Source organism: Oreochromis aureus, linkage group 8 (genome assembly GCF_013358895.1).
Source record: "Oreochromis aureus strain Israel breed Guangdong linkage group 8, ZZ_aureus, whole genome shotgun sequence".
In the NCBI taxonomy this organism is placed as follows: Eukaryota; Metazoa; Chordata; class Actinopteri; order Cichliformes; family Cichlidae; genus Oreochromis; species Oreochromis aureus.
This window is the reverse complement of record NC_052949.1, coordinates 24,095,179-24,109,858: the sequence shown is the minus strand read 5'-3', so window position 1 is coordinate 24,109,858 and position 14,680 is coordinate 24,095,179. Positions and strand designations below refer to the sequence as shown.

The following is a 14,680-nucleotide window of genomic DNA, read 5'->3' as shown; positions in this document are numbered from 1 at the left end:
GTGGCTGTGTAGGGCCGTTTTGCTGTAAATACTTAGAAGTCAGAACTCTACAGCTCTACATTTCCAGGTTTTCCTCAAAATGTGCAGTTTAACTTAAAGAGTAAATTGTGTTGGACAATAATAAGGAAAAAAAAAAGGTCTTTCTTTAACACACTCACACATATTCAGAAACACAGACCTGAGAAGCCCGAGAAGCAATCATGTAGTGAGGGCAGAGGTTATGGGAACATCACCTTCCAGGTTCTCATTAGACACTGATATGAATGATAAGGACCAGTCACTGAACAGATCCAGTCATGGGGTTATCTGTTGTGTCCATCACATCACACAGGAAGGCATTGCATCCACATTTGGATTATAAGCGTGGCATCATTCTGGATTTCTTGAAACTTTTAATGTTTGTTCATGTTTAGACAAATCACATTAGTTAAAAAATGTATAACGCATTGCTATGCCACAGAGTTTATAAAACATTGAGCATAATCATTGAGTCTGAAAAATTAAGCATGAAATTCCCTAAACCTGCATTCATTTTTTATTAATGTTTTTTAAATGGTTTTCTTCATAAAAAATAAAAATAAAATTGAAAAATAAAAAAGAAGCTTTTGTTTTGGCCTGTTGTTGACTGATGTTGGCTTTTTAAACAAACAAACAAAAAAAGAGGACAATTTGCTGAACTTAGTGGGCAATATCTGTGTTTCCACAACTGAATGTTCAAACATTTGGTTTCAGTCAGTCACCGACAGCAAAAAACTTCAATGCAATCACCGGGCAACCATTGAAGGCAACTTTAGTGAAGAATGTCTAAAAGACAAAATAATACTTTTTTGTGCATAGAATCGCACCTTCCCAGGACCTTGTTGCAGATAACAATAAATGAGTTGTGTTGTGAGTGAGTGAGTCTGTTTTGTCCTAATCCCCGTCTTATGGCTCAGTCACACTAGAGTAAAAATAGGATGGCAACATCCCTGTAACTAGGAGTAATCACTGGTCACCTGGTAATTGCATTGAAGATTTTTGCTATCGGTGACCAATTGCAAGTAGTTGCAGTGAGTATTTTTATTGCACGTTGCCTGGTGGGAAGGAGCCTGTCTCCAAACAACTGCAGTCTGACTTGGATTTACTGCGATCACTCTCACACAGATGCCATCAAATTTATGATTTATATTAATTTGTGGAATAATTTTTTTCAAATTGGTTATCGGGACTCTCTGTGTATAAAGTAGATTTGGATCTGAATGCAACGGATTTACAATATTGAATGGTTTATCACAGTTAGTCACCGTGTAATCACAAAAAAATTGTATATGTATATATATATACATATACATATATATATATATATATATATATATATATATATATATATATATATATATATATATATATATATATATGTATATGTATATATACATGTATGTATGTATATATATATATATATATATATACATGTATGTATATATATATATATATATATATATATATATATATATATACACATATATATATATATATATGTATATGTATATATACACATATATATACTGTAACTGTTGACTGTCTTTTGTTTGTCTCTGCATCTCAGATCAGGATGGAGCTGAGCCCAGTGCTAACTCAGTCTCAGCGTTTAACCTCCTCCGACTGTCCCACTACACTGGAAGACAGGAGTGGCTCCAGAAGTCCCAGCAGCTACTGACGGCATTCTCTGACCGTCTGACCACTGTTCCCATAGCCCTGCCTGAAATGGTGCGAGCTCTTATGGCCCAGCACTACACACTTAAACAGGTGAGTTTGAAACTAACACACATGATCATGAAGGGGAACAAGTTCAGGCACCAGAAGGTTTTATTTTGTCCTTTGAGTTCACCGCTCATTGAAGTCTTTTAATTTTTGCATGTAGGAATCAGGGCTACTGGTGGGTTTTAGTTACTGTGACAACCAGATAATACTTTGCCATTGGTATTGGTAGGGTAGTCAAAGTAGTCTTGATTTAATAATATACATTTAAAGTGCCACTTTTGACTCGTGTTAGCCAAAGACAGTTGTCCTAAAAGCCAGGTTGGCTTGCAGAGCAGGCGTTTGCCAGGCTGCCAGCCCAAACTCATTTTCACGTCCACCCACTGAAAGCAAGGGTTTCTGCTTGGATGACATATTGTGCAAACACAGTTTGTCATGCAATTTGCATTTACTGGTAAACAAAAACTGAAGAAAATGATGCGACATAGCAAAAACAAAAGCTGAACAAGAAGCTGGTGAAACAGATTTAACTGATTCCCTTGTATAATCAGTAATCATGCAGTAAAGTGAACGTGAATCAGTGTGAAACTATTCCACTACAGCCCTCCACAGCACTGCAGATAAAGTTTTATTGGTTGATGATGTTTGCATATTTGGATAGTAAAGTTCTTTCTTTAGTTGGTCAAATGTTCACAGATGCCACAAAGCAGCCAACGCCTAAAGTCATGTCTGTTTGTTACCTATTTTTATAATAACAAATATTGCAAAAAGTAAAAGACAGATATAACGTATACTATTCCTTCCAATTGCAAATCACAACAAGCAGCCCTACTGTACTGTACTTTACTGTATTGTGTTTCAGCCATTCCTAAACTTCCACAGCACAGTTTGAAATGTGACACACAAACTTTTAGTCACTCTGATCGTCTCACAATGAAAAATGAAACGTTTCCTGTGTGTGCTTTGTCATTCATTTATTTTAATCTTCTGATGTTTATCTATTGAACTTGATTTTTCCATTAATAGTTTTACTTTCCAAATTAAGTTTCCTGGTCCTATGAAATGTGAGATGAGTTCAAGATCAGGAACTGCTCTGAAAACCTGAATAATAATAAATAAGTTATTTTGAAACCCCTTAAACCCTCAGAAGTTCTTTAGAATCCCAAAACTGAATTTTAATATAAAAATGTGTTGATTTTAAAACCAATCCTGAAGGATTTTATCCTGTAGGATTAAACCACAAGGGCATCTAATTTTATAAAGTTATCAAACAGGATTCGGTTGAATAAAAGTCTAAAAGGTGTGACTTTTAAAACAATGCTTTTCTGTGTACTTAAAATGTAATAAATTTGTAGGAATCAAATATATTTATTGTTAATTTTGCGATTCCTGGATCACCTTTACAGCCAAAGTTTGTGACCCACATTTATCACAAGTAATCACTGTTGACCATCTTTTACTGAACAAAAAAACAAAAGTTACGATTTTTGTCCCCTAAAATTAAAATGATTTTTCATTTAATGATAAAAGATAGCACGGAGCTTTTTAGTTCAGTCAAGTCCATTTTATTTTATATCACATTTGTGTCTGCTTTTAAAGTAATAAGTAACATTGTGTTTAGAAGTTGGATGTTTTTGTATTGTAAATCAGTTTTTGATTGATCTTGGCTCCCGGCAACTAATTTCTTAGTCGACTAAATGAGGGGCTGCACGGGAGTGTGCGTGTGGTGTAGGGCTGCAACGATTCCTTGGCATAATCGATGACATCGCCTATAAAAATTGGTTGACCCAGAATTTTATTGTCGAAGCGTCATACACTAGTACCACGTAAATGTGTCTTTGTAACTGCAGTACAATACAGGAAGCTATGGGGGCAGTGACTAATATTGTCTGCTGCGTCTGCACTTGATACTAACGAAGAAGAACGTAGCACAAACCGCAAGACAGGAAGACGGAAAAAAAAAAAACGTTAAATGCAGACTGTGCAAAGCAGAGTTTTCCTTCCACAACAGCACGATAATTTAAAGCGCCGGCACCTGGAGCTGTGACGCCAACTCTGAATGGGTCCGTTTTACAAAGTTAAAGAAAAAGGCAAATTAGATCACTACATGAATAATCTTTAGTTACAGCCCTGCTGTGGTGGGTGAAACCTTTCACCCTCCTCTGTCCAATCGGACTCGTGCTCACTGAGAGACACATTAGCAGGACTATCAAACCAACTTGACCTAAATAAAGGATCAAGCCTAGATTTACAGATTTATGGCGGGTTTCTACAGCGATCTTGGGGCTGCAGCTCCATCTGGTGGCTCATGGATGCATAACCTTTACGACACTATAAATTGCTGGCATCGATTAAAATGTTAACAATTAGATTAAATGAGCAGAACGTCTGGTACCGACCAGCAGCGACACTTAGTCATCCAGTCAAGTAGTCACGCACATCCTTACGCTGAGGAAGTGTTCTAAAACAAATGAAGGCTGAAAAATCTGTCACTTTATATATAATGAATATGGAATATATGAAAGTTTTGCACTAATTAAATAATAATTTTTAAAAAATGTTTGTATTTTTTAGCTTCATTGGTATACCTCGATCCCAGTAATAATCACGAGTCAGACGAAACACATCCTCAGACTGTGAACAAAGTGGCTGCGTGTGTAATTTACTGACTAATGAAAGTGGAGTTAGAGCCAAGTAGCCTTTAATATCCTCACCATTCACAATATTTATGTCCTGTGCTGTTTCTCCTCCCGCTGCTACTTTTTCATCATTAACAGCTTAACTTGGAAGCTCAGCGCCCATCATATAAACCCTGTTTGGATAAACATTTGTTTACAAGAGTCCTCCTTAAGCAAGCAGCTAATTTGTTGATACATATTTTTCACCCCATTTCATGGTAGGTCATCTGAGGACAGCAGCTCTCTAAGCTCCCTGCACATCTAATCCCTGGACACACAGACTCTTAATCATTTCCCCCTGTTTTCAAACAGGACTTGTGCATTTAAGGGATTATTTCAGCTGTTCAGTTATGTAACTGGTTTGAAATATTAACACCCTCAGTTTAGCCTGAAACCACCAAAACTAGCAGGCACAGCAGGAGTTAGCCCAAAGTTTCTGTAACACTCAAAGAAAAGTTTAAGTTTGAAAGCGTGTGCTGTGTAAGCAGAGAGAAGGGAATAACAGGAGCCTAAAACGGGATTAGTTAGGGGTTTGTCTGTCATACATGACGTATGGAGGGTAGGTCAGGGTGACAGGGCGAGGGTAACAAGCTGAGAAGTAAAGCAGGGGAAGGCAATCCCAGAGAAAACACCTGCCTCCCTTGTTACTGCTACAAATACAGTACTGACCTATATCACTTCCTCTCCATCTCCTCCTCCCATGTGTCACCTTTCCCCCTATTGCTTTGATCTTATTATACTTCTTTCCTCTTTCTTCCTTCTCCTTTCATCCACATTTTCTTTTTTCCTCACCCTCCCTCCTTTTTTTATTTATCTTTTTTAGATTGTGATCTGTGGCCAGAGGGATGCTCCAGATACCACAAGTCTCCTAGCAGCAGTCAACTCCCTCTTCCTCCCGTATAAGGTAAGCTTTCAACATCATGTTTGAGTGAAAGTGATGCATCATCTCGACAAACTGAGACAAATATGTCACCAATCGCTAAAGCAAAGATCAGCTTTCAGCTTTGTAGACGCATACTGATTTACTCCAGCGTCGGTGTCTTTAAGGAGGCAGCAGATTTGCACTAACCTTCTAAACGTGCACACACACTGACACACAGAAACAGAGTGAGTCCAACGTAGAACAGCGCCTGTGGCGTTGGCTGATTTAAGTGTGGTTTTTTAAAGGTCAGCCTGAGCTTCTCTCTTTTCCACTCCTCAGTGTAATAACTTCCCAGCTATCTCTTTGGGGGCATTAGTTGACCTTAAAGCCCGTTGCTGACATTGAAATGCCCAGTAGGTCTAAATCTTAACTCTGCAGTCGGTGAAGGCCTTACTTGTCTTCCTGCTAGCCCTGATGAAGGCTGGTAGTTAAGAACTGGACAGCTGTCAGTCTGAGTCAGTCTTAAATTCAGTGTGGCTAGCCAACATTTTCAGTGCTTTCAGCCTGAAAATATTTCCCTGTGTTTCACACTAAATACAATAAATGTTAAAAAAAAAACCCATAAATTTTATATAATGGCAGGTTACCCCTGGGTCTGAAACGTGAAAATCCAGTGTGGGACTGCCTTTAATAACCTGCTTTCTTGGTAAACAGAACATGTTAGAGTAAAACCTAAAAGATTCTCAAACAAGCACCGGTTTCCAATTTGTGAGCGTTAAAAAAATGTCTTTTTTGGAAAATTTTGACACAAAAGGAAACAAAGCTAGAAGATGAGCCAGTAACAGAACGTAGATAAAAACGAGACCTTTCACTTACTGTAACTTGTTTATCAAAAAAATGCATAAAACATGGCAGGTGAAAATAATCGTTTCTAGTAATCTACGTCATAAACATTAAGTTGGTCACATTGAGGGGGAAAAAGGATTTTGGTGTTTTTAAATTAAATGAAATTGAAAATTTCATGTGACTATTTGCCTGTACATCTGATAGGAGGTCCAAAATGCTAGAAAAAATGAGTTGACATAAAAAGGCCACGCTTTCACGCATGCCTGTGATTTGGTGCCAGCCTCTATCTCAGAACATCTTGACAGCATGGAAGAAAAATTTCTGCGTGGCTTTGACTTTGACGGGGTGAGGTAGGAGACAGTCACTGGCTGTTATGGATGTTAAGGTCCAGAGTGCATCCACAGGAAGGCTCCTTGGTGTTGCTTTCTGCTGCTTTTGTCACTTTGTGGGTTAAATTGTACAAATAATTTTTACAAGCTTGTTGAGTAAGTGAAACTCAACAAAGAAAGTGCTCAGCACAGATTCACAGCTCTGACTGTATAACACTGCTCTTTAAATTCACTTATTTGGCCAGCTTGCAACCAGAATTAGACTACTAAATTAAAGCAGTGATTGTCCACTCCATCTCTCGCCCTGTCTTTTCACACACACACACACACACACACACACACACGCACACACACACACACTCCACACTGCCCTACTGAAATATAGATGAGTTGTGCAGTATCAGGCAGTGGCTGCAGTAACATCAAGCCATTCCAGATCCCTGCAGAGAGACACAGATCAAGAGCTGGATGGAGCCATTATCAGGATGGATGTATTATTAAGGCTGATGTACGCTGTGTACTGTCACATGCTCAGCCATGTTACATTCAGGGTAATGACAGTGATTTCTCTGATGGGGTACTGTCACAGTCAGGAGAAATGGTCACATCAATAATAAAGACAGGTTTATTTTCAAGCTAGGTTCATTTAAATTAGAAAGTTGGTCATGAAAAATGTAGTTTTTATTGCTCATTGATTTTACGCTGCACCTCCTCAGAAAGGTAACCACATCATGTCAATGCAGCCTGCACCAACTGTGATCAGCCCATTCGGTGCTGTCGTTTCCTCCTGTGCAATTCCAGCTTCTCTTTCTGTCATCATTTTTTACCCCTCAGCGATATAAGGCTGATGGGGTATCATGGTCACCCCACCGGGTGGGTGGATAAATGCCGGCAGCAGCGGTGATTACGTAGGCTAAATTGTAGCCTCGTATTGTAATCGTGCATGAGGAGGCCATTTCAGACAAGCCCTCGTGTAGTGACGTATGAGAAACGTGTCCCTGTTTGTTTGTTTTTCTTGTGTAAAATGACTCAGCTGTCACTCCTGTGCTCGTCAGCACACTTCATCGAGTTTTTCATTGACAAAAATGCCCGGTGGGGAAAAGTTAAGGAGATGAGATAATCGAGAAGCTCCGCAAATGCACTGTCAAATTACACTGTGGTTCAAAAATCAATCCAACACTCGGAAATATCCTCCTCTTGTTTTCTCTCATTTCATGGTGACTATGATGGATCGGTGTAGCTGCTACATACACACACAAATAAACTTCAGAGTGCACAGAAAGCATGCAGACTTTATACAGAGAGGTGAACCAGGAGCCTTCTTGTTGTGAGGCAGTAAGTGATAGGCACTACACCACTTGGAGTAAAAGAATAAAATGTTCTTTGGACTGAAACCAGTAATATGGTTTAAAAGAATACAGAAAAGAAGTAGAAACATTAAAGTGGAGGAAATTTTATGTATTTATTTTTTTATCTAGAAGACATGAAATGAAAAAAGAGGCTTCACTGGTATCTTGTTAGATACTGAATATAAAGAACAGTATACAGTATAACTGTGTGCATTTGTACTTTTAGAAGCAAAGAAAAAAAGACTCCTGGAGTCTGTTTGAGTGACACGTCAGATACAGATTTTGTTCTAATGAGCCTTCAGAGTGAGATGAAGGGGGAGGCTGAGAGGGAGTAAATGAGGCAGAGGACAGAGTGTGTGTGCACATAGTATCTGTGTGTGTCCAGATATAGTGACAAGAGCCAACTTTAGTGGCAATAGAAGCTGCCTCGGCCAGGATGAGATTTGATGGTCCTGCACAACAATAAACATACACATAAAGCTATTTTTGGAGATGAGACATCACACTTTGGAATGGCATCACTGCCTACAGCAGATGTAAAATACACTCACAGACTTTCTGATACAGTATGTTCGCAAGCAACACATGCAGCACACAAACACATTCTGCACAGTTTCACATGCAAATCTCACTACAAGATAAATGAGTGAGGACAAAAATTCACATGTACTTGATGTGATTACAAACTAGAGGAAGACAGGGAAAAGGAAGAAATGAAAAAAAAAATAAAACTGTGCTGAAGCAGTTCGCCTGTTAATTGATTAACAAGAAATTTAATCAGCAAATTTTTTTAAGTTCAACAACTGACTCAGCTAAAACCCTTCTTTCCGACTAACTGTTAAATAATCTGGTAGTTCTTTATTTCAAGTAGGTGAACATGATACGATCAGCTGAAATCATAATTGTCATCTGCAGATTTTATCAGTTGTAAGAGACTAGCCAACTAGCCGGGTCATGGGGGCAGCAGCATAAGCAGAGAAGTGCACACCTCTCCCCGGCCACCTCCTCCAGCTTGTCCGGGGGAACACCAAGGCGTTCGCAGGCCAACCTAGAAATATAATCTCTCCAGCGTATCCTGGGTCTGCCCCGGGGCCTCCTCCCGGTGGGACATGCCCAGAACACCTCACCCAGGAGGGGCCCAGGAGGCATCCTTATGAGATGCCTGAACCACCTCAACTCGCTCCTTCCAATGTGGAGGAGCAGCGGCTCTACTCTGAGCCCCTCCTGGACGCCTCAACATCTCACCCTATCTCTAAGAGAGAGGCCAGCCACCCTTTGGAGGATGCTCATTTCCACTGCTTGTATCCTCAATCTTGTTCTTTCGGTCACTACCCACAGGTTGTGACCATAGTTGAGGGCAGCGACGTAGATCGACCGGTAAATTGAGGGCTTCACTTTTATACTCACCTCTCTCTTCACCACGACGGACCGGTACAGTGTCCACATCACTGCAGCAGCAATCTGTCTGTCAATCTCCTGCTCGCTTCTCCCGTCACTCGTGAACAAGACCCTGAGATACTTAAACTCCTCCACTTGGGGCAGGAACTCGTCCCTGACCCGGAGTGTGCACTCCACCCATTTTCTGGCTGAGGACCATGCCCTCAGATTTGGAGGTGCTGATTCTCATTCCCACCACTTCACTCTCGGCTGCAAACCGTTCCAGTTTAATGGTTTGGTGTTTAGAATAATGCTTATTTTATAGTAGACCTTTGTGGAGTCCTTCACTGCTGTTAGAAACCAGCTGTTTTAGCGCCTTTCCACTTACTTTTAACATAGCTTTCCTTCTGATTGGTTGCCTTTTTTAAACACAAAGATTGAGCAGCAGATGGGTGTGGATTTAGTGCTGGCTTAGTTAGAGCCAAAAATTGAAAATAACTATAAAAGTGAAGCCTGAGTTTTTGCTTTACAAGGGTTACTTTGTCATACGCTTAAATATGGCTTGAAACTTTAGCCATGTCTAATATCAGCATCCACCAGTTTAACAAACCAATTCAATTTTATTTAAAACAAAGTTGACAAAAGTAAAACACTGTTACACCATAAAATGACAGATACACACAGATACACTCACGCATGCCCAGACACATCAATAAATAATATCTAAGGGATCACAAAAATGCAAGAGACCATACGACAGCCTAAATATCTACAACTCGCCAAAGAATAAAAATTTGTTTTAAGGAGTAATTTAACAATGTGCAAGGTGGAGGCAGCCTAATATAAAAGGGCAACTCATTCTACAATTTAGAGCCTGTGGCTGAGAAATCTCAGTCCCCCTCAGTGGGAAATGTGCTCCATCTTACAGGTTCTAGTGAGAAAGCGGGCAGCTGCCTTTTGAACCAGTTGTTGAGGGTGTAAAAGGGAGGTCTGATTTACACCAGCATATAATGGCCGCTGCAGTCATCAAGTTGCAATAAAAGTATATATAACTTTCCTAAAGTTATTAATAAATAAGAAGGGCTTTACCTTAGAAGCCTTAGTTGGTAAAAACCTAATTGAACAAATGAATTAAGAATTGTTTGTTCAGTCTTTGAGTTACAGCCCATTTTCACATCAAGCTTATTTACAATGGAATTAACATAAGGATCCAGTGGGCCCGGGAACTGACCTCCCAGCCCACTGTTCCTTCAGTGGGCTGGTTTCAGTCATTATTATTCGTCTTTGTCAAATATGACCTAAACCACTCAAAAAGCGAGAAATAAGAAAACAGCTGTCAAAGACAGCTGTTAGATCTAAAGCACTGAAATAATGGTGTCCGCAGAGTCATTAGCTAATAAAAGATCATTTAAAAACTCTTAAGAGAAATTATTTTGTGCTGTGAAATGTTTTAAAACCTTTGAAATAATAAAATCCTGGACACTTTCTTGGTACACATTCTTTGATCTGTTCCCTTAAAGTTATTCATCTCTGGTAGCAAGAACAAGGAAAAGTAGAAAACATGGTCTAACACAGATAATGTATAACACTACATGTAAAAACACTAAATAAACTGGAGGGGAATGGGTATAAAGCAAGTAAGGGATAAAGTGCATGATGGAGTCAGTAGGGTGGGTTATATAAGCATCAGGAGTGGGAAGAGATTGAGGGTTGGTAAATGAGATAAAGGGAAGAAGCCGAAGGAAGAGTGAGTAAGAGGACTGTGCTCCACGTTACATTAGGTAGCTATGAGCAGAGAACATGTCTAATTTAAATCCAATTACTCCTTGCCTGTTTTCCTGGTTTTAGACCGCCACAAACTAATTGTGGTGAATGAGGTGCTCAGAACTCAACTCATGCTAATCTAGAGCATGCACGAACACACACACGCACATTTTTATTTCTTCACACTTCATCTAATATACTTACTATTTTAATTCACCACAAGAGTCTGCACTTCTCAATTCACTCCAGCACTCGGAGCTGCTTCTTCACTTTTTGCTTGTTGGAATCAATTATAGGCCTCCGTTAAACCGAAACATCGCTCTTGATTGTAATTGCTGCAATAAATTGTGGTTAATTTTTCTATTACACAGAAACATAGCTTGATTAGAGTCGGGTTAGGGTTTGTTGATTGTGTAAGTACTGAAATTGTAGAGTGTGGGATTTGCAATACAAATAGAGATGCAGTCTTTTTAGCAATTGGTCCTAAGGATAGGGATAGACGCTACAGTGTTACAGTGGTGTTTTGTGACATTGGTAGGACTAGAAACAGTTTTTCTAGTGTGCCTCCTCTACTTAAGACATGAGGTCTTTCTTGTGGAAAATATGTTAACAGTGTGAAAAACACAGGTATAAATGATAAAATGATGGTGGCTAAATTTTCTTCTTCAAAGCCACGCTGGCACTGAAAACACCAACGTGTGGAATTTCTTTGCTCTAAAAGTGTGCAGTCAGAAAGTGTTCTCAAAATAAGGCTAATATTCTAACAACACTTGCAAGGACATTTCTGCATTGTATCATCTTCGTGTTAGTGACCTCTGTGAGTCACTGATTCTGAAAAATTACATCCATATTTGCACTCCAATAATGTTCAACCTGTACTGAGTAATTCGCCTGCTTTGTCTTTTATGATGTCTGCATTTGGGCACATTTGTGTGTCAGAATAGTTTAACGTCTTTTTACCAATCTCCACATAGACCCTTTTTTTGGTGTTTTAACAGAAATGCTTACTGAGAGTTTTTGTGGTTTATAACAAAGAGAGGACATTATCAAAATGATAACATGTTTTACCCAAGAGGCAACATCTGTGCAAGTGCCAAAAGCTGCCACGTGAGCACCTTCAGGATTAAAAAAACATGTTTCAACCTGGTACTAAGAGGTAGTTTCTGTTGATAGTTTCTCTCTTCATAACAACTCTATGACTACTGAGTTATTTATTTATTTGTTTAATTAATTCATTTTTTAAACGAATCCACCTGGATGCTGGAGTTAGACACATAGCTGTGTTTACTGACAGATGTCCTAACAGAGGCAGCTGAAACTAGATGGTCTTTGCTAGGCTCCATGCACTGCTTTGAGTCATTAAACTGGATTTCTTCACTGTGTTTGTGGCTGATTAAACAGAAGTTAACGTTTATTAGGGCTGATGCAGAGATGAGAATTGTCAAAACAAAGTCCAAAAACACCCACAAGATCATACAGTTGAAACAGACCCAGGGACAAAGGAGGAAACAGGACTATTTATACACTTGGGGCAAACTAGACATAGGTGTAGAGTAGATGATCAAGGCAATGAGACAGGATGGGGGTTCAAGTTCAAAAAGCCATTATCAACCTGATGAATGTGTTGGGGAACATGCACACTATTTTGTCTCTTTAAAATTGTAAGTTTTTTTGCTGTAGAGGAAAATTTTGGGTAAGAAAGGTAAGTAAATGCAATTTAGTTCTCTAGGAACATTACTTTTGAGAGAGAGTTGGAATTATTGAAAGAAGTGTTATTGAAAAAACAGAAACTCAGAACTCAGTTTGGATTGTTCATTTGATTGCTCTGCCTTTCTGATGTAAACACTCTTGGTTACCACAAACGTCCTCTCAGTTTTAGTTATACAATTGTTTTGATGACATACTCTTCGACTTTCCCCTTTCTTTTTTGTATTTTTTTTACATGCTGTTCAGGATCCCATAACTGTGGCTGGCTCGATGACTAAAGCAAACCATGGAGGTTTAGTTTGTCATACTTTTCATTCTTTTTTTAATTTTTAATTTTTTATTGATTAGTATAAAATACTTTTTTTGGATTATGGAACTTAATGTATACTTAAATATAGCTTCTTTACTGCTCAATAGATTGCATTGACTTCCTTTCCTTAAATCTAAATTCTGCTGTTCCTAATGAGAGCTGCTTTAAAAATAGGCTGCTTCATTTTTACTTGTGTGCTGGTTGATCTTGGTGGTTAAAAAAGAAAAATCAAGATGTCTGTATGGGTCTCTCTGATCAGCATTTTTGGAATACATTTCCAGAAAATGGAATACATTCAACACTAAACATGAAGATTTACATTCATCAAGCTGTGATCTCAAGGCTGCTTAGTAATGTAAGTAACAAAGCATGTTGGCAGGGGCATTGATAGTGGTTCAAATTATGAATTTCTGTCAGCCCAAGATTTACACATGTTCTTTTATGAGTTGAATAATGTTTTACAAGAACTGTAATTCCCATTGTGAGTTCCCACTGAGCCTGACTGTCTTGTCAGCTTTGCTTATTCATCAGCCTTCCCCCCAGAAAACTAGCCAAGTAACTTTGTGTAACTCTATTATAAGCAAACTGTCACAGAGAGCAATAGAGTTGCTGTTCCTCTCTGGAGTGTATTTAAGTAAAAACTTCAACAATATTCAACATCCTCTGGAAAGTGTTTGTGGCACGTCTTATGGAGGACTGTAAAATGTGTTAGGAAAGATGCTTAGGACAGAGAGATTTTTTTATGGTTTAAGAAATACCATGTAAGAATTATTAAATGGAATTAAATGTAGATGGATATATTTCACATTCCCTGTGCCTTTCGAAAGACGAGAGTGAGGCAGAGAGAATAGGACAAATAGGAGAGTAGAAGGATGGACCGTGGCCTGTTAGGAGGAGAGAGTCCTTTTGAAAATGTCTGCGAACAACTGGGAATCCCTAACAAGGCCTTAGAGACCCTGCTAACTGGGGGAACAGTTAGCAGGGTGATGTGGAGTGTGAGCAGAGAAAGGGAAAGGAGGGGATGGGTGGAGATAAGAGAGAATACCCACTTGCTAACTTGCAATGGTAACACTACAGTAAAAAAGAGGATTAGAGTTAGTCATACCCAGGGTCCTCAGTGATCTTTAAGCTCTGTTGTTTCACTCTGTGTCCTGTTGTGTCTCTTTGTTTCACCGAGCCTCGGTCACTCATCAAAGCTCCTTGTAAGAATGCATATGTCCGCTAAGAGTTGTTTCTTCTCTTCTGTTAAACAGACTCGTACTTGTAGCAAGTTTCTGCTCACTTTGACCACTCAAAGTGCTTTCTACCACAAGCCACCTAAAAACACATAATTTCAGAGCTTTCATTTATGCCTAAGCACTTTTTAGCCAACATTTACAGTCTGATGGATGCGTCAGGGGCAACTTGGGCATCTCCAGCATCTTCGACATGTAAAGCCAGGAATCAATCCACCTCCTGATTGTTCGGCAACTCTCTCTACCACCTGAGCCACAAGAACCTTGATGACCTGCTAAGCCCAATAACCATCCAGAGAGTAGAAAACAGTCTGACTGACAGCTGTGGGAAAGGCCCCAGATGGTACATGTAGAGGAAAAGTGCATTTCAGACTTACTTTAATGCATTCAGGTAGCCACTTATCCTCTTTTTCCTACTTTGTCTGTGCTATTTTGCAAATGAACATCCTTTAGAATTCAGTTTCACATTACATTCACTCCTTCCAT

At 39.2% G+C, this 14,680-nt stretch overlaps 1 protein-coding gene across 1 annotated transcript in view; it reads left to right on the top strand.

Moving 5' to 3' along the window:
• The window catches only part of spata20 (spermatogenesis associated 20), a 53,079-nt gene that overhangs the window by 23,852 nt on the left and 14,547 nt on the right, over positions 1 to 14,680 (top strand). The window contains exons 14-15 of the mRNA XM_031748903.2: positions 1,586 to 1,785; positions 5,239 to 5,319. Coding sequence (XP_031604763.1) covers positions 1,586 to 1,785; positions 5,239 to 5,319 — 281 coding nt within the window. The remainder of the gene's footprint in view (positions 1 to 1,585; positions 1,786 to 5,238; positions 5,320 to 14,680) is intronic.